Genomic DNA, 25,099 nt, shown 5'->3' on the forward strand with positions numbered 1-25,099 from the left:
GCATTACTCAGGTGCTCCTGGTTACAGAAATTAAGATCAAACTCTGTGTGTTTAATAGGACAGCGGACTCAATCACGGGTTTGCGAGAGATTCGAGACAAGTACAAATATGTCTTCAAATGATCTCTGGGGGAATTGAAAGGAGTTGGAATTAAATTACAGCTCAGGCCACAGTCTTGTCCTATGAGTGTGAAGGCAGGTCTGGTTCCGCATGCCATCCGGCCTACAGTAGAGGTAGAACTGGAATAGCTGGTGAATTTGGAAGGATTGGAACCAGTAATCACCAGTGAGTGGGCCACTCCCATCGTTCCAGTCTTAAAAACAAATGGCATGGTACTGATTTGTGGGGACTTTAAGGTCACAGTTAACCCAGCCTTGAGTGTGGATTAATACCCTCTTCCACTCAGAAGACCTAGTCAGGGGACTGGCAGGGAAAGAAATGTTCAAAACTGGATCTGTCGCAGGCCTACTTACAGATGGGGGTGGTGAAGGGGTTTCAGCTGTCGCTGACAGGGGAATTTTTCACTACACGTGACTACCTTTTTGCATCTCATCAGCACCAACTCTGTTCCAGATAACCATGGACCAAATATTCAGCGAGTTCCTGGGATTCTAGTGTTGTCTGGTTGATATTTTGATTATTGGATCCTTCAAAGAGGAGCATTTGAAAGATTTAGATGGAACTCTAAAAACATTGAAGGAGCATGACCTACAAGTAAAAAGTGAGAAACATGAGTTTTGTAAAGATTCTAGAGAATATCTGGGCTATGTAATCAATGGCAAGGGACTACCCAAGCCACCCAAGATAGTGGCTATCATGAAGACCCATAGACCAGAGAGCGTGTTCCAACTGAGATCGTTCTTGGGACTTGTAAATCACGATTTCAAGTTTGTGTCTGATCTGCCAACTGCACTAAACCCCTGCATTGGTTGCTAGAAAAAGGGAATATGAAGCGGCTTACTAAGGTGAAGTAAACATTAAAGTTGAAAGCATTAACGTATTTTGACGTAAAGTTACTACAGCAGTTAGCATTGTGGCACCTTGCCTTATGAGGTTGGCACTGTACTGTTGTACAACTTCTCAAAACAGAGGGGAAAGACCCATCGTTGAGGTTATAAAGATGGAGAATTATGCTCAAGTTGAAAAAGGATTGAGCATCATGTTTGGCACTGAGAAGTTCATCCATTTCCTTTACGGCAACCACTTCATACTACTGACCGACCACTGACCCTCTAACCTCTATTTTGGCCTGTATACAGGGAATAGTCATAGTCATAGAGATGTACAGCATGGAAACAGACCCTTCGGTCCACCTTGTCCATGCTGACCACATATCCCAACCAATACCATCAATGACAGTAGCGTGGCAGCAGAGATGAGTACTGGGTCTGTCAGCCAACTCATGATATCACGACAATGCAAGCGCCTTATCAAGACTGCCACTAGCCCCCGGTAATTATTCTCCTGACTGGAACCTGAAAATTATGTACACTTCCCAGGAAGACAAAATACCGGTGTCAGCAAGTCATGGGCAGAACACTACTCAGATCAACTCTGTCTTGAGCCTAGTGGTGAACATAGTCCTAAGAGGGAGGATGACTCATGGAAACTGCCCAGAATTACACCCTTATCTGTCCAGGCGAGAGTAGTCTATATTGGACGGGTGTTTAACATAGGAAATGAGAATTGTTACCCCTCCCCCATTAAGAGGATAGGTCCTGGAAATAGTGCACCCCATGTGGTGCAAATAAAAGGAATAACCAGGAACTGTTTTTGGTGGCCAAATGCAGACTCCAAGATGGAGGAAGGATCGCATGAATCCTGTGCATTAGTGAGGAAGGCGTTGCCACTGTTGTCCCATCACCAAGGAAATGGCTTCAATCACACTTGCATATTCATATCAATTTCATGGGACCAGTAGAGGGACAGATGTTACTAGTGGTCATGGCTGCCCACTCCAAGTGGCCTGAGGTGGCAGTCATGTTGGTATTGGTGGAAACAACAAGACAGGAAGAAATATTTTCCAGTTTCGAGAACCCAAAACAAGTTGAGTGACGAGCGCCACAAGCTGTGATTCAGTGTCCGGGGAGTACTTGGGATACCACAGGACTAGACATGTGAAATTTGCTTTGTATCACCCTGTAACAACCAGCCGGCTGAAAAGGTTTGTTCAAACCTTGGAACAAGCCTTAAGGCCCCACAAGGGGAGGGGTCATGAGGACAATAACTTAACATATGCAAGAACACAGCACATGCAACAACCCAGTGTTGTTAATGTTCAACCGCCAGCTGAGAATCATGTTTGACTGACTTTGGCCAGAGAAAGTAGAGCAAAATCAGAGGACAGAAGGGCAGGAACCTCAAGGTCAAGGGTATTCCAGACTGGAGGGACTATGATAGCCAGAATTATACATGATGGGGGGTGGGAGGGAAGAGAGAAAATACAGTAATGGCGACTTAAACAGGACCATTGTCACATACAGCACAGACTAGGGATGAGCTGGTCTGGACATAGAACATAGAACAATACAGCACAGAACAGGCCCTTCGGCCCACGATGTTGTGCCGAACATTTGTCCCAGCTTAAGCACCCATCCATGTACCTATCCAATTGCCGCTTAAAGGTCACCAAAGATTCTGACTCTACCACTCCCACAGGCAGCACATTCCATGCCCCCACCACTCTCTGGGTAAAGAACCCACCCCTGACATCTCCCCTATACCTTCCACCCTTTACCTTAAATTTATGTCCCCTTGTAACACTCTGTTGTACCCGGGGAAAAAGTTTCTGACTGTCTACTCTCTCTATTCCTCTGATCATCTTATAAACCTCTATCAAGTCACCCCTCATCCTTCGCCGTTCCAATGAGAAAAGGCCTAGCACTCTCAACCTATCCTCGTACGACCTATTCTCCATTCCAGGCAACATCCTGGTAAATCTTCTCTGCACCCTCTCCAAAGCTTCCACATCTTTGCTAAAGTGAGGCGACCAGAACTGCACACAGTACTCCAAATGTGACCTAACCAAAGTCCTGTACAGTTGCAACATCACTTCATGACTCTTGAATTCAATCCCTCTGCTAATGAACGCTAATACACCGTAGGCCTTCTTACAAGCTCTATCCACCTGAGTGGCAACTTTCAAAGACCTATGAACATAGACCCCAAGATCCCTCTGTTCCTCCACCTTACTAAGAACCCTACCGTTAACCCTGTATTCCGCATTCTTATTTGTCTTTCCAAAATGGACAACCTCACACTTGGCAGGGTTGAACTCCATCTGCCACTCCTCAGCCCAGCTCTGCATCATATCAAAGTCCCTTTGCAGCCGACAAGAGCCCTCCTCACTATCCACAACTCCACCAATCTTTGTATCATCTGCAAATTTACTGACCCACCCTTCGACTCCCTCATCCAAGTCATTAAGAAAAATTACGAACAGCAGAGGACCCAGAACTGATCCCTGCGGAACTACACTTGTAACTGGGCTCCAGGCTGAATATTTACCATCTACCACCACTCTCTGACTTCGACCGGTTAGCCAGTTTTCTATCCAATTGGCCAAATTTCCCTCTATCCCATGCCTCCTGACTTTCCGCATAAGCCTACCATGGGGAACCTTATCAAATGCCTTACTAAAATCCATGTATACTACATCCACTGCTCTACCCTCATCCACATGCTTGGTCACCTCCTCAAAGAATTCAATCAGATTTGTAAGGCAAGACCTACCCTTCACAAATCCGTGCTGGCTGTCCCTAATCAAGCAGTGCCTTTCCAGATACTCAAATCCTATCCCTCAGTACCCTTTCCATTACTTTACCTACCACCGAAGTAAGACTTACTGGCCTGTAATTCCCGGGGTTATCCCTATTCCCTTTTTTGAACAGGGGCACAACATTCGCCACTCTCCAGTCCCCTGGTACCACCCCCGTTGACAGTGAAGATGAAAAGATCATTGCCAACGGTACTGCAATTTCCTCTCTTGCTTCCCACATAATCCTAGGATATATCCCATCAGGCCCAGGGGACTTGTCTATCCTCAAGTTGTTCAAAATGTCCAACACATCTTCCTTCCTAACATGTATCTCCTCTAACTTACCAGTCCGTTTCACACTCTCCTCTTCAACAATACGATTCCTCTCATTCGTAAATACTGAAGAAAAGTACTCATTCAAGAACCTGCTGGTCGCTGCAGCTCACTGAGACTAATCATGTTAACGTAGTCTATGGATAGAAAGTCTTGTGTAAGGAGGAATGGTTGTTCTTCCACGGTCATGATGCTTTTGTAAATATTCAGGACTATGTACATATTCGCTACAATCCCTAAGAAGTGGGGTGTTACATATGTAATTGTGGGTGCTGCCCCTTTAAGAGCTGGACAGGTGAGCTGGAGGCAGCAGATTTTGGGTCCAGTATAAAACTGGCTGTGGAAGTGTGAGCATCAATAAAATGTTTCTGTTCAGATTTACCTTGTATATCATTCCAAATGAAGCTGCAACATAACAGTAGTGTCCTTGCCTTTGAGCCAGGCAGCCTAGCTTCAAGTCCGACTTGCTCGAGAGGTGTGTCATAACACATTTGAACAGATTGAGTCATCACATCCTATGGTACAGTGGTAATGTCTCTAACAGAAGAGACCTGGGTTCAAGTTCCAAACATTCCTGAGGAGCATACCAAAATTTCTGAGCAGGTTGGTTTAAACCTGAGCGAGTTTGTTTCATGACATGGTTGAAGAGCTTCAACTCCCAGGTCATTTCCTCTGCCCTGAACCTCTTCAACCATGTCGTGAAACAAACTCGCTACCACAGCCATATTTGCTTACTCTATGCTACTTTCTCCCCACCCCCACCCTCCTCTAGCTTATCTCTCCATGCTCCAGGCTCACTGCCTTTATTCCTGATGAAGGGCTTTTGCCCGAAACGTCGATTTCAAAGCTCCTTGGATGCTGCCTGAACTGCTGTGCTCTTCCAGCACCACTAATCCAGAATTTAGGAAGGGTTACTACTGATACATGCAGCAGCACCAGCTTTATTTATTTAGAAATATTACATGGGTTGACTAAGCTTTGTTTAAAGAAACAACCATACATTACAAGGTAAACAATTAAATGGTCCATATTACACATTCAATAAAGAACTACATCAAAATATGTTTTCCTTGTTTCTGTAGTTGTTTTATTGAAACAATTATTTATGTTACGTACAACACGTTTGACAATTTTGTCAGTACAGTCAGCATCTAACAGAAGCTGAGCACCAGTGATTTCAAAGGTGGGATTACATATTCCTTCCATTATGATTCAAAGCAAAAGGCTAATTTTTACATGTAGAAGGTGCTGAATCTAAAAACTTTGGACAATGTAAAGTCATTGATGATGATTACCAAGTGCAGTTTTCTTTGAAATTAATTACAGAATATTCCATATAAATTGTAAAGAGGAAAATTCTCAGATTTACTAATAGTATTTCATAAATAACTTTAATAAAATTAGTACATTTATTGCACAATGAAAATGAAAATGTTTTCCTTCCATATTTTCCTTTCTATTGTTGTACTCTTACCTTTTAAATAAACAAACCTATTAAAACTAGTTGTACAAATAAATGTTTTAAAGGAAAGACAAAATATCCTGAGTATATAACAAACAAAAATACCTACTAAATAAGCTCTTTATACATATCAGGATTAATAGAAATGCTTACATGCAGTGTCTATTTACTAAGATATTTGCAAAGCAAGAATTCATATAATTGATGAAATTAACAGGTACATTAAACTGTGATCAGTTAAAATGAATGTGCATTTGACAGCACTTAGTCTAATATTCCATACACTGTAGAATATGCTAAGTATTAAAAAGTGAACCCATTGCAAAATCTAATGATTTTATTCTCCTCTAAGCAATCCATAAAATATTTTATTTGTTTTACACCCAGGTTATAATACCCATAGAAAAGCCATTCACAATAAGTGAACTATTACAATCTTTAAACATAAAATGGCTATTCCCAATATTGAGTGTGCATGTAATAATAGCAAATATTTTTTTTCCCCCACAAAGCAGTGATAATTATTCTAGTATTTGATGCAATGAGAGAAAGTTTTCGAACTGTACAAGGTTTGATTTGTTTTGTAGTATATTTGATATCTGGATCTTGTAATGAAGTAGTTGCTTTATGACTAAACTATCATTGCTATTCCCTAATCTTAACTGAACCTTTAGCTTGTCTGAATGAAAGGTATTTACCTTTTTAATATAAGTGAATTGATTTGCACAAAAAGAGCTAGATGAAACACATGTTAAAATGACATTTGACTTTGATAAATATATCAGTAAGCTAAAGGTGTAGCTTTATGTTTTTCAACCTGTCTTCAATCAGTTTTGACCAGTGAAAGTGGGCAAGAATTTCTTGTGTGGAAAAGGAATGAAAACAATAAGATGGCCAAGTAACCCTGTGTTCATTTCTGTATATCTCTTTAGCTGACACAAGGATGATGAAGTCAGTCTACAAGAAAACTGTTATGCTACTCTCATTGCTAATTGGTGGGAAACATCCAAAAATAAGATTTAATTTTAAAAATCAGAAATGTGGAAATATTGTGTGTTTCTAAACAGGAATGCCAATCATAATTATTCAGAACATATGTTCAGATAAATATTAAATGCTGACGTGGGCTCAAAAGTTATCTTAAATGATTACTCCTTAAACACATTCCGCATTTAGTCATCCTATCAATGGATAACCAATTCTAATGCATATAAATGCAACTTTTACTTTGACATGTCTTGGTGACAGAAAGAAAAGTCATTAGTCTGATTTTGGATTTTTTCCAACAAATATTGCATTTAAACATATAACCATACAAAACATATCTTTTAAAAAAAAAACTCTGCATATCATTAATTTTTTCATCTGAGAATGTTTAAGGTAATTGTTCAACGTTGAACTTACTGCCTCACTGCAGCATTCAAATATTTTCTAACATTGCCAGAATGAAGTTTTAACTACATTGTTTAGGTCAAATAATGTTTTAAAACCATTTACTGTTACATCAGCACGATATAGGATAGATCTTTGTGACCATGATGGGTTATTGATTATTAAATTTGAATACGGAGTAATCTTGACTCGACTGCAATACATCTATTATTAGACTGACACAAAGTGGGACTGGCAGTAAGGACTATTTGTTGTTCCCCATGGCTGTGTACACTTGCACACAAAAAAAGATAATTAATTTTGATATTATTGTCTTAGTGGAAGAACCATTTAAGCTTTAGTGGGTTATATTTACAGATCTAGTTCAAGACGAAGCTTTGTAAAAAAAATGTTATTTTCCATTTTGTTGTAAAATGCTGTGCAAGGTTGGTTTTAATTCTCCCTTGCCACAAACTCCTGGAACACTAGCTACTTTCTCTTGCTTGAAGAGTTTAAGCAAAACTAAGTATTAATTGCTTGTATTTCAGAGGCTAAGGCAAAAAAACAAGGAATGCTCACAGTTCAAATGATAACTTCATTGTGTACAAAACTCTTAATACAAGCATAAAAAAGATAATTATTGTACCTTCTATTTTATTCTCTTGAAAGCGCTGTACATTTTGACACTTCAAAAAAAAAAACGGCACCTGTATCAATAGAGAAAAGCTTTTTTTTTAGCAGCAACATATTTATCTTATTGTACAATAGAATTACTTTATTCATCCATTTTGACACATTTAGATTCAATAATTCCTAGTTTTAATTCACAAAATCTTAAGCTTACAATCTTCTTAAGGCATCAGTGCATTAAGAATGAAGAAACTACTTCAGCTCAACATACATCTCCATATGACACCAGTGTTCTCTTAACACAAAATCAGACCTACAAAAATAGATCTCAGTGTACTGAGTCAAAGGGCTTTGTGACAAGACTATCATCATAATATAAATCTAACATCATCTTGCCAGATATCTAACTTGCCACTTCCTGTGCTAAAACGATCTGGCAGGACACGCATCTTCATTGTACCGTCAGCTCCACACGAGAACATGTGATTTGCTGGACCAGTCTCTATCTGCATGACTCCCGTTCCAATGTTTCTGAAGAGTGACTGTCGAGCATGTTCATTTGAGAATGTGTGAATCAGGTTGTAAGTAGACAAACTCCAAACCTACAAATGACAGCAATCTTGTGAGTATTTTGAATAAACAAAATTTAAAAAGTTTATTGCAAGCAAGTTTACAAACTTTTCTAATCCTCCCAGTCAGAGCCATGCAACATGGAAACAGACCCTTTGGTCCAACCATAATCTATGCTGACCATCATCCCAAACTAAACTAGTCCCACTTACCCACATTTGGCCCATATCCCTCCAAGTATTTATCCCAATGTCTCTTGAGCATTGTAATTGTACCCATATCCACCACTTTCTCTGGAAGTTCATTCCACACGTGAACATTGCCAGAAAGAAGTTTAACTACATTGTGTAAAAAAAAATTGCCCCATTTCTTTTTAAAAATCTTTCTCCTCTCACCTTAAAAATATGCCCCCTTTTCTTGAAATTCCTTACCTTAGGCAAAAGACACTTACCATTCACCTTATTTATACCCCGCATGACTTTATAAACTTCTACAAGGTCACCCCTTAACCTCCTAGGCTCCAGGGAAAGAAAAACTCCCACCCAAATCAAAATGTAAGATCATGGGGATGGAGATGTCAACCATAGCCCATTCTATTTGTTTAAGCTCCATGAAAAGTACATATCTTACCCAATAAAATCACACTTACTGCAATTACATATTTCAGTATAAATAATAATTTACCAAAATGACTATATGAGAAGGCAAAAGGTACCACATGAATTAAGTCAATGGGATAAGTTAATATGTTAAAGTGAATGCAGGAGCAATAGGGCATTAACAGGCGAGAAGTAGAACTTTGCTGGAGACTGAAAAAAAATTGAAATCCACAGGAGGACAACAAGAAATAGCCTGCAATCTTTGAAATTGTGAATATTAATTTTATGAACAGATACTGATTCACAACATGGAGCGAGCTTAATGAGTTCATGTACTTCATGCACTAACCAATCCTCTATAAAATACAACATTTTGTTTGCTCCTGCTTCAAACAGAGATACAGGTGCTAACATATTTTTAGTTATTCTCTCCAGAAAATATTTGTGATACTTCAAGATTCCTAGTTTGTGCTGAGAAAAAGTATTTTTAGCCACTTATGTTCAATACAGGATCAATATACTTAAGGTATTTTTAGGATTATAATGTGTGTCAGTATTATTTTAAATACACAAATGATATTTTTACCTTCATATTACCCTCAGCAGACCCAGTAATGAAGTAGTCCTCTGCTGTATCTACAGCAATCGCTTTTATAGGTGAATCGTGTGCCTGAAAGGTTTGACGCAGCAGTCGCTGACGTAGATCAAATATACAAACGTAACCCTTTCTTCCACCAGATATCAAAAGTTGCTGCTTTGATACATATGCCAAAACGGTGGCTCCACTGTCATGACAGGTGAAAGCTGGAATACAAAAACTACAGTGAATCAGGTGCCTTGTTTTATGGATTGACTGGCAGACCTATACACGTTGCTACAAACCCTCCTGAGAATACAAACTAATTAAATGACAATTCACATTGGTTTGGAACCTGTAATAAAAACTCCTCAAAACAAATTGGATCAAAACTTTTGAACTTGTTGAATTTTATATTTTACTTTACAGATCAATTGATACACTAGATAACAAAAGATAAATCATTTTGGCAATTTAAAAGACTGTGCTCTGTGCAACATCGAATGAGCCAGTGAATAGAAGAACACACTTCTGAATGACACTGAGCAGAGCTCATGCTTATACATAGTCAGAGCACTGCATAGTCTCAGAATTGTACATGTTTTGTAATATAACTCAATTTAATATATAGTTTGACAAGAACTATTAGCAACTATAAAACTGTTAAACTGTACTCATAACGCTGATAGTTGTGCATTTAAACATGGCGTTATGGTAATGGACTGAAGGGAGAGTTCTTTAGCTCAGCCTGAAGGCAACAGGAAGATGGATCTTATCAGGTTGATAACATTTTCTTAAAACTGCTTTAATGCTATGCAAAACCCATGTCAGTGTCACAGGTATCTGATGAACAAGTCTCACATTGCTGAGGCCCAGCCCAAAATATACTTTGGGCGGCACGGTGGCACAGTGGTTAGCACTGCTGCCTCACAGCGCCAGAGACCCGGGTTCAATTCCCGCCTCAGGCGACTGACTGTGTGGAGTTTGCACGTTCTCCCCGTGTCTACGTGGGTTTCCTCCGGGTGCTCCGGTTTCCTCCCACAGTCCAAAGATGTGCAGGTCAGGTGAATTGGCCATGCTAAATTGCCCGTAGTGTTAGGTAAGGGGTAGATGTAGGGATATGGGTGGGTTGCGCTTCGGCGGGGCGGTGTGGACTTGTTGGGCCGAAGGGCCTGTGTCCACACTGAAAGTAATCTAATCTAAGTAATCTAATCTAATATGCACTCTACTCATTAAAGTCTATGTCAGGGAGACCTAATTTAAAAGCAAAAAAAAAAAAGGATTCTGGCTGCTGGATTTCATGAATTCTGCATTAAGCTTGTATGCTGTAAGTCAAGTTTGAATTTATTGTTTTGCCAACATCAAACGAATCTAGACAATCCGACGTTGGGGATATAAAAAAGGCAGGCACTTGAAAATCAGATAGAGCAAATGCCATCAACACTGATCCAAGAAATTAGGAACCACTCTCTATCAAAGGTACCTTTTCATATGAAACATACAGTAAAAAGAAAGATGACTACCCAGGGAGATCTTCAGCCCAAACACAGACATCGAAGATGACAGCGGTTATGCAGTTTTGAAATTAGGTTGACATAATTTTAATAAGTGTTTTATTGGAACTATATATTGTTATTTAGTTGAAGGGAGATAATAACCAGTTAAAAGAAAGTGGGGGCTTAGAGTTGTGAAGAGTTGTTGTTTAATGTTCACTTTCAGAGTTAAAGAATAAATTGATTTTATTTTCTTTAAATAGTGCAATTTGGGAGTTCTCCGTCACTCGTTTTTACAGATTACGAGGCAAGGTGAGCTTTTCTGGGTGCTTGATTTAATTAACAGAAGGGTTCACCACCCGTGTCATAACAATACTGTATTCAGTAGTATCCTGCATTAAGTAGATATTTAAATTATATTGGAGTGTGTACCTTACACTATAAAACATTAAACTATTTACAATTACCCAAAACTAAAATTCTACAAGACAATTACACTCTAGAGTCTAAAATGACTTAAAATATACCACAGAATATATCTGACACTGTCTTTTTTAAAAATTTGCATTGATAAAGTCCATTTAAAGTAGCAAAACATTGCAAGGTGACTAAAAGGATATTATCAGGCAGTTTAATCCTGAGCCACAAAGGAATATTAGACTAGAGATAAAAAGTTTGGCCATAGGTAAAAGTTTATGGTGTTTTCAAGGAGAAAGCAAAAGGTGAATACACGAGAGGTGTACAGAGTTCCAGAGTCTGGGTGTCAGCAGATGAACCAAGTAGTGTAACTTGATCTTTTAAATAAACTGTGCAAGTAGTAACATGCATCATTTGCTGAAGATCACAAAATATTACACTCAACTCACTTTTTCAATTGCTCTGAATTACTTTTTCAACAATAGCCTATACAGTTTCATCGTAAATAGTATTGGGAACTTGACACCATGCATTTTCTACTAAACTCACCATGAACTAGACTATTGGTTTGTGGCACAAGTGTATCCCAAAGGCAGATATTCCTAGATGGGAAGAAAAAGTAATTGTGATAAAAATACTTTGTATCATCAACTTTCATAAGCTCATCTTTCTGTTTTGCAAAAAGGTCAATCAAACTTGTGTGGCTATCATTTGTAGCCAAATCCTGTGCTGTGAACTCAATGTTTCTTTTAATTAAAAGATAATTGTCAGTGTTTCATTAGTTTCTGAACAGATTTGACCAATAAAAGGGGGAAAAAAAATCCAGACAAGATGTGAAAGAAAATTAGTGTAGAGAAAACAAATTAGTGTCGAGAAAGAAATGCACAGATAGATTGGAGAATAACCAACTGAAATGTGTAGATACAAAAATCAAAAATATACAGAGATTCATAGAGTTGTCACAGTGCAGGTGGACATTCAGCCCATCATGCCTGCATCAGTTATGTGTGCATTTTAACTAAGTGCTTTTCCCCATAGCCAGGCACATTATTTAATCAGAAACAATTGTCCAATATTCTATTCGATGGTTCTATAGAACCCACCTCCATCATACTTTCAACCACCGTATTCCACACCTTAACTACTGTGAAAATGTTTTCTCACCTTGCATTTACTTGTTTTGAAAAACACTTTTAAAATGTGCCCTCTGGCTCTTGATCCATTTAGGAGGGGGAGTGGTTTAAGCCTATTCATTCTGTCCAGATTCTTCATGATTTTGCAAACCCCTCTTAGCTGTCTCTCCAAGGTAAAAACAGTACCAACTTCTTCAATCATTCCATAGAACTGAAATGTTTCATCCTTGGAATCATTCTCATAAACCTCTTCTGCACTTCACCAATGTATTCACATCCTTCCTGTAGTATGGTACCCAGAACACTACACAATATTACAGCTGACATCTAACCAGCGATTCACCAAATTTCAACATAAACACCCTGCTCTGAAACGGTGTCCCTATTTATGAAGCCGAGAATGTTCAATGCTTTATGAACAATTTTCTCTCGACATGTGCTTCTTACTTTCAAGGTCTTCTGTACTTATACACAGAGGTTGCACACTTTTTGTGCACACTTTTTAGAAAGTTACCCTTTCCAGGATGGCAGTGAAGTAGCAGGGCTGCTTGCAGGCTCTTGCCCAGGGCTCATCTGCTTCCATCTGCTTTCTTTCTTATTTTTTTCTTTTAATTCTGCTCTTTTTCTTTTGTTTTTCTTTTTTTAAAAATTTTAATTTTCTTTGGTGGGTTAGTTGGCAGTATCAGTATGGCAGTTAGTGTGCCATGCATTGAGTGGTGGCAGCTTCTCGACAATCGGAGATGGCAGAGGTAGCAGACGCTTGGTAGGATGGCAGCCTGACTTGGCAGCAGAGCCAGTGATTTCTGGTTTCAGAAGGCCCAGAGCAAGGACTCCTGGTGTTGGCCAGGTAGTGGCTGCCGCATGGAAGGCTGGGAGTGGGGATTCCTGGTGTCATCAAGGCAGCTGCGGAGCCAGGGAAATCTGAATGCAGTCATGGTAGGCCCAGAGCAGAGACTCCTGGTCATCTGCAAGGTAGCAGTGGCAGCGGCAACAGAGATTCCAAACGAATCCAAGTTTTTTTCATGGGACTACTAACTTGATCCCAAGTAATGGTTGCTAGAGGTTCTCCCACTTCGAAAGTTAAATTGACTGGTCATAAATGTTGTGTCAATGTTTTCAATTCTCCTTATTCCTCATGCACAACCGCCAGAATCCAGACAGATTCCAAAGATAACGGTCACTGCCTCTTCAATTTCCATTCTTGCTTCCTTCAATATCCTTTAATGCATCTCATTGGTTTTGGTTTTGATAACTTTTGTAACAAATTCTTCTCATCAATTTTAAACACTTTAGTTATTCCTCCTCAGTCATTGTCACCTGGGCACTATTTGCCATTTAGGTAAAGACAGATGCAAAGTGTTTATTTACTACCTCAGAATTTCTCTTCCCTCAAGGTGTCAATCCCTTTCCTGACTCTATTCCTACTTGTACAATCCTTTTCTTACTGATATACTTTAAGACGATTCTGGGATTTTTAAAAAATGTTAGTTGCCAGCCTTTATTTATTGTGCCTCCTTGGCTTATGTTTGTTTTTCCAACTTCCTTCCGAACCATGTGAATTCAGTTTGGTTTGCAAATGTATTTACCATGCAACAATTCAATTTGTATTTCTTTTGTTATTTTCTAGGGAGTTCAGGATTTGCTTGTCCTACATTTTCTTTGAGGGAATACACCTTGACTGTATCCAAAGCAACTCCTCTTTGAGGGTAACCGGTTGTTCAGCCATTGTTCCTCCTGCCCGCCTTGGGTTCCAGTTGATCTGACCCAACTCTTGCCCCACTGAAGTCTGTTCTCTACCAGTTGTTCATTCTCATTCTGGATTGATCATTGTCATTTTCTACCATCTTCCTAAACCTGATCACTCACTTGATCCAAGTGGCTGACTTCATTCCCATAACTGGATCTACCTGCGGCTCTTGTTGTAACACAGCTGTAAGAAATTAGGAGAAAGTGAGGAGTGCAGATGGAGCTCAAAGTCAAGAGTGTAGTGTTGGACAAGCACGGCAGGTCAGGCAGCATCCGAGCAGCAGGAGAATCGACATTTCAGGCACAGGTCCTTCATCAGGATGAAGCTTGTGGGTTGAGGCTGGGTTTGGAGGGGAAAGGTAGCTGGGAAATTGATAGGTGTATGAAAGAGGGGGGAGAAGGTGATAAGTCAGAGGAGGGACTGGTCTGGAGGGCGGTGCGGAGCTGGAGGCTCGAGACTGGGATAATGTGGGGGAAGGGAAAATGGGGAAGCTGTTGAAACCCACATTTATCCCATGGGGTTGCAGGGTTCCAAGGCAGAATATGAGGTGGTGTTCTTCCTCCAGGCGTTAGGTGGTAATGGTTTGGCCTTGGAGGCGGCCCAGGACCTGCATGTCCTTGATGGAGTAGGCGGGGGAGTTGAAATGTTCAGCCCTCCGCGATCGTGGAGGGAGGCGGCCATCTGGGACTTTGAGGTGGAATTGGTCATCTGGGAACAGATTCGGCGAAGTTGGAGGACTTGGGAATAAGGGATGGCGTTTTCACGCGAGGTAGCTGTGGGAGTCAGTGGTCTTGTAGGATACATCTGTGGTTAGTCGGTCACCAGAGACAGTGATGGAGAGGACCAGGAAGGGGAGGGAGGTTTCCAAGATGGTCCAGGTGAACTTGAGGTCTGGGCGGAAGGTGTTGGTAAAGTTGATGTACAGTTCAACCTCCTTGTGGGAATACGAGGCGGCACTGATACAGTTAGTGTAGCAGAGGAACAGGTGGGGGTGGTGCCAGTGTAACTGGACTGTTCCACATATCCAACAAACAGGCAGACATAGCTGGGTCCTCTGCGGGAGCCCATGGCTACCTCTTTCATTTGGAGGAAGTGGGAGGATTGGAAGGAGAAGTTGTTGAAGGTGAGGACCAGTTCAGCCAGGTGGATGAGGGCATCGGTGGGAGGGTACTAGTTGGGACAGCATGAGTGGAAGAAATGGAGGGCTTGGAGATTGATGTGTACAGGGACTGGATGCCCATGTGAAGACGGGGAAACGAAAATCTTGGAGGAGGTGAAGGGCATGTGTGCTGTCACAAATGTAGGTGGGGAGTTCCTGAGCTAAGGGGGACAGGACAGTGTCGAGGCAGGAAGAGAGGAGTTCAGTGGGACAGGTGCAGGCTGAGACAATGGGTGACTGGGGCAGTCAGGTTTTGAATATTCTGAAGGAGGTAGAATCAGGTAGTGTGGGGTTCACGGACAGGGAGGTTGGAGACTGTGGATGTGCAGGAGAATTGACGTTTTGGGCATAAGCCCTTCATGAGACTTGAGGGTTGGGGCGGAGAGATAAATGGGAGGGGAGGTGGGGTTGGGGAGAAGGCAGCTGGGAAAGATATAGGTGGATTAATGCGAGGGAGAAGGTGATAGGTCAGAGGGGGGAAATTCTCATGATCACAATCAAGAAATACTTCCCTCGCTGTTCCCTATAGTACCATTATCCTAGTCATGTATGGGCAGTTAAAAGGCACTTTATAAATGATGTTTACACCTCTCTAATAATTTCCTTGAAATTCCTTCTTCCATCTTTCCTGCTCAGCTGATGAGAATAGAACTTATTCTTCAGCTCTAGCCAAATCAATCTGTGCCTGAAACTGCAGAAACATCCCCTTTTTCCAGGACTGCAATGCTCTCCTTAACCAAAAATGCCATTGCCTCCTTTCCTGCCTCCGCCCTTCCCTATCTTTTCTGAACACTAAGTATAAAAAGAATCACCAGTTCTGCCCTTTCATAAAGGTCTTTGTTATTAATTTATTATCTCATACAGCAATAGGTCTGTAAATCTCTAATCTTATAAGCTATATTTACTGGACAAGCAATGTAAACTTGATTTAGACTTCATGACTTTCTTTTTTATTTTTACACGGAATCCACTTTTTTCATTTGCTATTCTCTATTTTAATGCTGTCTGCATTTCCCAGCCTTGTACCCTGTATTACTTTCTAATAAGCTCTCCCACTTGCCGCACCTTGCTGAGTTAGTTTAAACTTTCAGATTCAAACTTGTTTGGCTTGTACTGGTACCATCACTCCATAGCGCCAGTCTCAGTGGCCATTGTCTCTTTCCTTGGACATATTATCCATGCAATTCTCTCCCTCAAGCATGCACCTCAGCAATTATGGCTGCTATGTGGATTCCAAAACCAGAAACTCATGCTTGTGCACTTGGTGACACTTCTTCACGAGTTTGTTTAAGTGGCAAGTATTAATGAAACACATTCTACTACCACATGCTAAATCCAACTTATTTGTGGCATCAGTAATACTTCTCTAAATTTGGAATTCCAGACATCCACATTTCTGAACTCTTGTTAAGTCATGAGGCCTGAAGAGAATCTAGATGAAAGACGAAGTGCTGTTTCCAAAGCTTACATTGATTAATTATCACCACTTCAGCAAAATAATAAGGCATCACTGATAGCACTTTCAAACAACATTCACTTTGCAATAACTCACTTGTTAAAGCTCTGCACTATTCTGTTCGACTCCAAATGACTTATCCCACCTCCATCTTAGCCTGCTTGGCACACTGTCCTCATTCCTGAAGAAGGGCTTATGCCCGAAACGTCGATTCTCCTGCTCCTTGGATGCTGCCTGACCTGCTGCGCTTTTCCAGCAACACATTTTTCAGCTCATCCCACCTCCATCATTATATAAGTATTCTGAAAATATTTTAATTCCAATGATAAGGAAATGTGATGGTCCTTAATATCAGGGCAGCATTTGAGTGTTGCATCAAAGGAGCCTTTGCAACTTTGGAATCAATAGGAAGCTAGATGATAGCATTCCACTTGCTGAAGTTATCCCGAGCTCAAATAAAGATACAGTTTTGGCTGTTGGAAACCAATCAACATAGCCTTGAGCCATGGCTGCAGGAGTTCACTGCAATATCTCAATCCAACCATGTTCAGCTGCTTCAATGACTCATCTAACCAAAGGTCAAAAATAAAAATGCTTACTTTGCATTTTGTTTCTGCCTTTTTCCATGTTTTTCTTTTTCCCCGATTTTGCATTTGATTGATTGCTAGGAAGCCATTCACACCTCATCCAGACAAATGCTTTGTGTCCATATTTCAACCATTAAAAGTTCCTTTGCACATGTATACCATAACCCCCCTTCTTTAAAATGTCACTCTTTTTCTGTATTCGATCCTATCATAGTTTGTACCTCCTGCTCAAAACCTTCCTCACTTTCTTCACTATTGAAGAGTCATTGACCTGAAACCTTCATCATTTCCAACACTTGCTGCTTTTATTTCTGATTGCCAGCAACTACACTATTTTAGTTTGATATTCTGGTATTGAGCAGATTTCTCTTTTTTTTATATAGATAGGACATCCCTGTACACTTTTCCATATTGTCAGTTGATACTGGTGCTGTAGCTATACTGAATAAATTGGCTTGTTTGGCATAAAGGTCTGCAGCACTACATCCAGGATGTTGTCAGGGACATAGCCTTCAATTGTTTCATGGAATGAACTGAGTTGGCTGAAAATGGATGTGAGGTAATGGGACCTCAGGATATGGCTGAGGTGAAATTGCTTTCATTTTGTCTTTTATAAAAAAAAACTCTGAAGACAACGTGTACAGCATTGGCAAGGTGTTGCCCACCCCCAACTGCCATTAATTTGAGTGGCTAGGATATTTCAGAGGTGAAATCACGATCTTATGAACTACAATTATTCTAGCGGTAGACCGGGAATTGTACACAGGTCAACTCAGGTGACATGGGTGAATGGACTGGATGACAGTCAAGAATAGTTTGATGGTGACATATTCTAACTTTTAATTTGATATTTTTAAAATTAATTTTTAAACTAGCTGTCATGATGCAATTCAAACCCATACCCCCAGAGCATTAACCTGGACCCCTGGATTAACTAATCCAGAGTTATGGACACTAATCCACCATCTTCCCTGTATGCTGCTTCCATTTCAGAGTATACGCTGTCTGATTGCTTCATCAAGTTGCATTTCTTTTTCAAGAATGTCCATTGGAGCTCTTAGCATGTTCTTATACACTTGTTTTTGAACCCAGCTAGTCTCTTGAGTTGAAGGTACCTGTAGAAGCAGAGAAATGCCAGGCTACTAGATTTCTAATAGCAGTGAAATAAAGTTCTGCTACTTTTGATGGCACACAGTGCCTTGTGAATGCCTGGTTTTCAATCCATCTTAAATACCATGGTGGAAAAGACATACAACACAATCCTCAATGTGTAGTCAAGGTTTTGGACAGGATCTTCTTGTCTCAGAAAGTAAACGGGAGGCAGGATGAGATTTATTGAGACAAGGAAGTGGTGTACTGCTTTCACATGTTTTCCTACCTCCAACAGAGTTAAGTTCTGGGCTGACCTTCTTACTTGACCACTAACCGAGGCCTTTACGTGACCAAAGAATGATCACCTAAGCATCTGAGCCCACCACTGCTGGGAGTAACCCAACAGTGAGGGAGTCTGCCAATAGGTTGCCTTCCCAGCAAGGAAACATTATAGACTGCGTAGAGGACTTGATCCAACATACTTAGAGCCTGATCAAGGGCATCGATGTAGGACAAAGGAGTGGCGCTAAAAACTGCCTTGCTCATTCTCTTGGGGACCTCATCCCTCCACCAAATAAATCACCTACTTTAGGCCTGGATTCTTGGTCTCTTGGGCTTTGTATCTGGCAGCAGCCATGGCTTTCTATATAGCACTGCTTTCATTCCACACTGGTAATACTGAACTCAAGGACTTGGGCCTCTGCCTCAAACTCTGCACCCTCACCTGCAATTCCACAGACTCTCTCTAACTGGGGATGATCGAGAATCATCACAAAATCTGTGACCCAACAGACCAAGTTTAATTTTCAAATCTATATACTCTCCATCACAGTATCTCAATCACTTTGGTGCCTATTCAGCTCCTGCTGGGATACTTAATGTTGGTAAGTTGTTTATTAAGACCACCATAAGACAACTAATTCTATTCAAAACCAACGATCCTTCATATGCACTGTCAGTTAATATTGACGAGGAGCAGGAATCACTGTTGGTAATAATTTCCCCCTATCTCAGTCAGACCATAAATGGCCAACCAAATGTAGATTAGATCGAATTAACACACTTTTATCTTTCTGGTTCCATAGCACTTGATGAACAATCAGATCATTCTGAGTAAATACTGGAGATCACCAATGGAACAGAAAAGAAATACAATTAAAAAAGGTAAATGGTTTAGAAAAGAAGCCAGACAGCGAGGAGAAATTTGCTTACAAAGTTTAGTGCAAAGCTAAAAAAATACTTAGGAGATGACACTACTTATTAAGACGACAATTGATCCGAACGATCATTAACAGAATGTGTGTTCTGATGTAAAATAAGTGTTCTCAAGATCTGACAAGTTTCTCATGAAAGTTACTGGAATGACGAAGTCAGTAAGGATGTGCAGGGATGGACATTACCACAACGAGTGCAGTGTGACATTAGAAAGTGAAAGTAAAAGCAAAGGCTAAAATATCTCTGAGTCGTACCAAGAAATATGCTTTAGTTAATCTTACCTGTTGTCACTAGATTGTCCAGCTGTTGCTATTAAAGTAGACGAACTAACAAAAACAAAATCATTTGCAGTCTTGTTATGGCACTGCCAGGTCTGAAAGATAAAATTGTAAGAACCTATAAATATACAGTATGTTAATAAGTTCCATCATGCTATTAACATATTGAATTTAAACAGAAAAATGAAGTTAATTATCAGCTCACCAGATAAGGTTTGGGTGTAGCTCCTAAAGCAACTGGGCTTGTTTGCCAGAAGCTCAAGAATCCATCACCATCAACAATTCCAAACTGATAAAAAGACATGATTACATATTGTATTAGTCTAAAAGGACTACATTTGTTTGCATTTTTATGCAGGCCATTAATGCTAGTTTTTGGCATGAACATTTAAGATTTTTGAAAATAGTATACTGAAACATCAAGCAGGTCAAATATCTTGCTTGCTACACTACTTGAGAAGACTTGAAAAATCAACTACAAAGTGAGAGACTGGATTCACATGCTACTCAGGTGAATATGTGTCAGGTTATAAAACCACTACGTTAAAGCAAGTTAACATACAAAGACATTGCAGCAAAAGGGAAAGCCCGAAATCCAAATAGAGGAGGAACATTTAGGAAGGATGATTAAAACTTGGCTGCAAATTTGAGTTTTTAACAAGATGGGAGAAGGTGCAAGATCAGGGAGAGTATCTTGAGGTTAAGACCAATGCTGCTGAAAACATGACTTTCAAAAGAGGGGCATGATCTACAACAGGAAAGAGATGATAAGTGTCAAGAGAGTGAATTGTAAGATCAGAGAAGGTTACAGAAGAGTGGATTTAAACATAAGGCTAAAAATTTATTGCATTGGAAAATCAGGAGTCTGCACAGATCACCAAAAACAGGAGTGGGAAATAATGAGAATAAACACAAGATAGTTAAGAGCAGCTGTATTAGGTCAGCTGACATTTACAACGGCCGAGGATGGGGAAATGGGCACAAGAGTAGTGGAATAATGTGGTCCAGTTAAACGACAACTGCATAAAACAGGATTTCATTTGAAGATGGGACATAATGAAGTCAGTGGTGGTTGATTATTTGGAGATGGAAGAAGCCACCATCCCAAGCAGAACTTGTTCCCACAGTAGTGGACAATGCTGCCAAAGGCAACATGCAAATGAGGAAGAGTTTAAGGATAAATCCTTGAGATTCTTTACAGCAGAGCAATTAGAAAGGTCCTTGTTTGGGATGTTCTAGCTTTGACAAAATAGGCAAAAGGAGGGGATTGAACTTAACGTTTGGTTTGGTGACAAGTTCAAGGGGACAATGGAAAAAAAAAGTATGAGCATGTGAGATTTATGGGGAAAGTAACAGAGATATAATGCATTGCAAACTAGTGGAGTTTGCAACAATCCAATGGCTTTCATGGTTACTTCTCTCTGCACTTCAAAATTTTGATTAATTTGCAATTCATGATGCTTCATTTGACAAGTACAAAAATTACACTTCAACATTCATTGTGTTATTCAGGGAACTAGTACATCATTTGCAACAGCACAATAGAGGCTCAACATTCTCCAGGGCATTACGTGTATACAAGGAGTGCATGACATTGCTACATACAAAGTACAAATTGTTCAACTCTTCCACTATGTTTATACTGTCTTTCTCAGATATCATACCTTATTACCCTGATGATTAAATCGTATTCTGGTTATCCTGGAGTTGCCAGAAGGTCGAAAGCATGCTAGTTGATGAGAGTGACCCCACTCAAACATTCGAACACTACCATCTTGAGCACCAGTTAGGTCTAAATCATTGTAGAAATAATGCTTAAATTATTTAACATACATCAATTTCTTAAAATCTACAACCCCCCCCCCCACTGCTTGGCTGCAATTAGGCAGCTCCTTCTGCTCAGTGCTGAATGCCCAATGGATCAGGGATGTTTATTATAGAACTTTATAACTGGTTCAAACAAATTCCCAGGCAGGATTTTGTTTTAAATACAGAAATTCCTCAAGAAACTCTGGTCTGGCAGCATCCATAGAGAGAAATAAAAAGAGTTAATGCTTTGAGTTCAGTGACTTTTTGTCAGATTTGAAGTATTAACTGGTTTAGAGGGACATGCTGGCAAGTGAGACTAGGTCACATTGGGATGTCTGGTCAGTATGGACAAATTGGATTAAAGAGTCAGTTTCCTTGTTGTACGACTCTCTACAGACGTCAGACCTGTTGAGTTTCTCCAGAACTTGGAATATGCTTCAAATTTCCAGCATCTGCAATTTTTGATCCTTTTTGATGACATCAATTGACATGCCCGAGAAACAGGCTTACTGTACGCTATTAACTGCCCTGCATTATGAAGGAAAAGTAGAAATAGAGGAAAAGTTGAGAAATTTATTTTGTTCAGATTAAATTGAAAATCCCTTTAAAATTTGCACAAACACTTAGGAGCACACGAGAAACTAATGAGGTTAAAAGAACTATGAAGCTAAGACACACCAAATATTGGTTATCAAAATCATATTTCTTTTATTTTTTCATGTGCTTATTTCTGATTTCTGGATATCAGGTGAGTAAAAATGATTTAAAGAAAATGGGCTTTCACAAGACTGGTTAAACTGAAAACATTCCAGATTGCATTTAGCTTTATTGACAAAGGATATTTTTTACTCCTTAATAATCACACTAGCAACTTCCACTTGCTTGACAGTTATCTGTGTCAACATCTCGGAACAAATCCCAACTATCTACAAGTTATCTAGTCTTTTGTCAATTGCAGCAGAATAAATTGCCTGCAGTTAGCAACTACACACAATATGCAAAAACTAATCATTCAGACAGTCAATTTGCTGCATAAAAAAATTCATCTCACTTTTGTTGGTCAGATATCGTGGACCCATCTCCTCTGGTTAGTAACCTTCTGTCAATGCAAGTTGCCCTTACTTTGTCGATCAAAATCATTAATAAATTTCAACACCTCTATTCAATATCACTTAATGTGGGGAAAGATCTGCCACCCCGCCTACGCATAGTGGGCTACACAGAACACAGGAATACAAACTTCACCAAACTATACCAGAAACACCCAGAATGCCTCAGCAGTGACCAAACAGGCTGACAAGTGAAACGAGACAGCACTTGCTGACAAGGGAATACACTTCCCAAAACACATTAACAATACCCAGTCACACAGATGTCCCAAAGCCCCGAGGCAGTCTCATAACACAGCAATACCAAAGCCAGACAAAGAACAGGTCAGACGGAGAGGCACCACCAAGGATCTCGCTCCCAGGACGGGAACAATGGAAGCACCTTACTGTTTCAAAAGAGACATTCTCACCTACCTGCAAAGAGAATTGGAATCTCCTGATTGCATCAAGAACTCATCGATACTGTCAGGATGTTACACTGTACTGACAATCAGGACATTCTTCCAATAACTGTTTTTTAATTATCATCATTGTAACTGGATTACTTAATTTCCAAATACTTTGTATCTTTCCCCATTTAAATTAACCTTATTGTACAAGATTCCTATAAAATCTGGCTCCACCCGCAACACGAGGAAGAGAATTCTCAACGACCTGGATAGACTGTCTGTTCTGTTTCAGCTTAGTCAATTTCTCTTCTGTGATATCGCTGTACTAATAAACCGTTTGTTAATTTCACTTCGAACTGTGCTTTGTGATCTTTAATTTATTGGGCTAATTTCTCCAACATTAGTCGACAGCCCCTTTTTCTCTCAATAGGGTAAGCGAACCTGATATTTTAAATTTAGCCCAATTCAGACCTGGTGGCCAGTCCTGCCCCAGCGGGTCAGACTAGAGAATGGCTGGACGACTGCAGAGGGTGGCCATAATTCTGATCTAGCAACGATGGCGAATTGCTTCAGCTACCACAGACTTGGCCTGGGGAAGTAGTCTGGTAAGTTCCTAAATTAATCAACAAAATTTTAACTAATTTGGCAGCCAGATACTGTGGCAATTCGGGAGTTGAGCAACCACAGACTTGGCCTGAGGTGGTAGTCGGGTTAGCACCTAAACTGATTAAGTAAATTTTAAAACAATCGCCACACGTGTGATCCAAATTGAGCCAGGACTTGTGTCACGATCCTAATTCAGCCAGGGGAAAGATGGATGGGCAGAGAAAGAATGGCAAGATAGAAGGTGAGACCGCTGATCAATTTTTCGCTTTAACATTGATAGATCCTCAGCGCGAAGGAAACTGACCCATTTGTGTTGTTCTGTCTGGTGGTTTCTAAGTGTTTGTTTTGGGTGTGTCTGTTTGTTCTGCAGTTACTGAGTGCTTGTCTTGTCAATTTCAGGTGTCCCACCTGGTTGTATTTGTTCAACGCTTAAGTGTTTGTTTACTTTATGGTCAACGATTACACACTTGATGACACTTGCTTCACCTGTCGGGGGGGGGGGGGGGGGGGGGGGGGGAATCCTTCAAAATTGATAAAATTGATCACTGGACTACAGCCATTACAGGGGGGCACAGGGATCCCTCATGGGACACTGTCTACATGTAGCAGTGTCTTGAGAAGTTTCGGGACATTGCCAAAAACCATCAGCCCTCTAAGGTAAAAATCAATGAGGTAAAAACAATGACTGCAGATGCTGGAAACCAGATTCTGGATTAATGGTGCTGGAAGAGCACAGCAGTTCAGGCAGCATCCAAGGAGCTTCGAAATCGACGTTTCGGGCAAAAGCCCTTCATCAGGAATAAAGGCAGTGAGCCTGAAGCGTGAAGAGATAAGCTAGACGAGGGTGGGGGTGGGGAGAAAGTAGCATAGAGTACAATGGGTGAGTGGGGGAGGGGATGAAGGTGATAGGTCAGGGAGGAGAGGGTGGAGTGGATAGGTGGAAAAGGAGATAGGCAGGTAGGACAAGTCCGGACAAGTCATGGGGACAGTGCTGAGCTGGGGGAAGGGGGAAGGGGAAATGAGGAAACTGTTGAAGTCCACATTGATGCCCTGGGGTTGAAGTGTTCTGAGGCAGAAGATGGGGCGTTCTTCCTCCAGGCGTCTGGTGGTGAGGGAGCGGCGATGAAGGAGGCCCAGAACCTCCATGTCCTCGGCAGAGTGGGAGGGGGAGTTGAAATGTTGGGCCACAGGGCGGTGTGGTTGATTGGTGCGGGTGTCCCGGAGATGTTCCCTAAAGCGCTCTGCTGGAGGTGCCCAGTCTCCCCAATGTAGAGGAGACCGCATCGGGAGCAACGGATACAATAAATGAT

The 25,099-nt window shown here is 40.6% G+C and overlaps 1 protein-coding gene across 3 annotated transcripts in view; it reads right to left on the reverse strand.

The window, feature by feature from the left end:
- Positions 1–5,154: 5,154 nt before the first annotated feature.
- dmxl1 (Dmx like 1) overlaps positions 5,155–25,099 on the reverse strand; it is a 233,485-nt gene continuing 213,540 nt past the window's right edge. For all 3 annotated transcript variants that reach the window (XM_043711450.2, XM_043711440.2, XM_043711459.2), the window contains 6 exons: positions 21,541–21,668; positions 20,082–20,165; positions 19,880–19,971; positions 11,759–11,811; positions 9,309–9,526; positions 5,155–8,155 (listed from right to left, as the gene is read on the reverse strand). In XM_043711450.2, coding sequence (XP_043567385.2) covers positions 7,922–8,155; positions 9,309–9,526; positions 11,759–11,811; positions 19,880–19,971; positions 20,082–20,165; positions 21,541–21,668 — 809 coding nt within the window. In that variant the 3' untranslated portion in view covers positions 5,155–7,921. The remainder of the gene's footprint in view (positions 8,156–9,308; positions 9,527–11,758; positions 11,812–19,879; positions 19,972–20,081; positions 20,166–21,540; positions 21,669–25,099) is intronic.

The sequence above is a fragment of the Chiloscyllium plagiosum genome, unplaced genomic scaffold (assembly GCF_037043375.1).
Source record: "Chiloscyllium plagiosum isolate Xiang-an unplaced genomic scaffold, Cpla_swu_hap1 HiC_scaffold_2, whole genome shotgun sequence".
Classification (NCBI taxonomy): Eukaryota; Metazoa; Chordata; class Chondrichthyes; order Orectolobiformes; family Hemiscylliidae; genus Chiloscyllium; species Chiloscyllium plagiosum.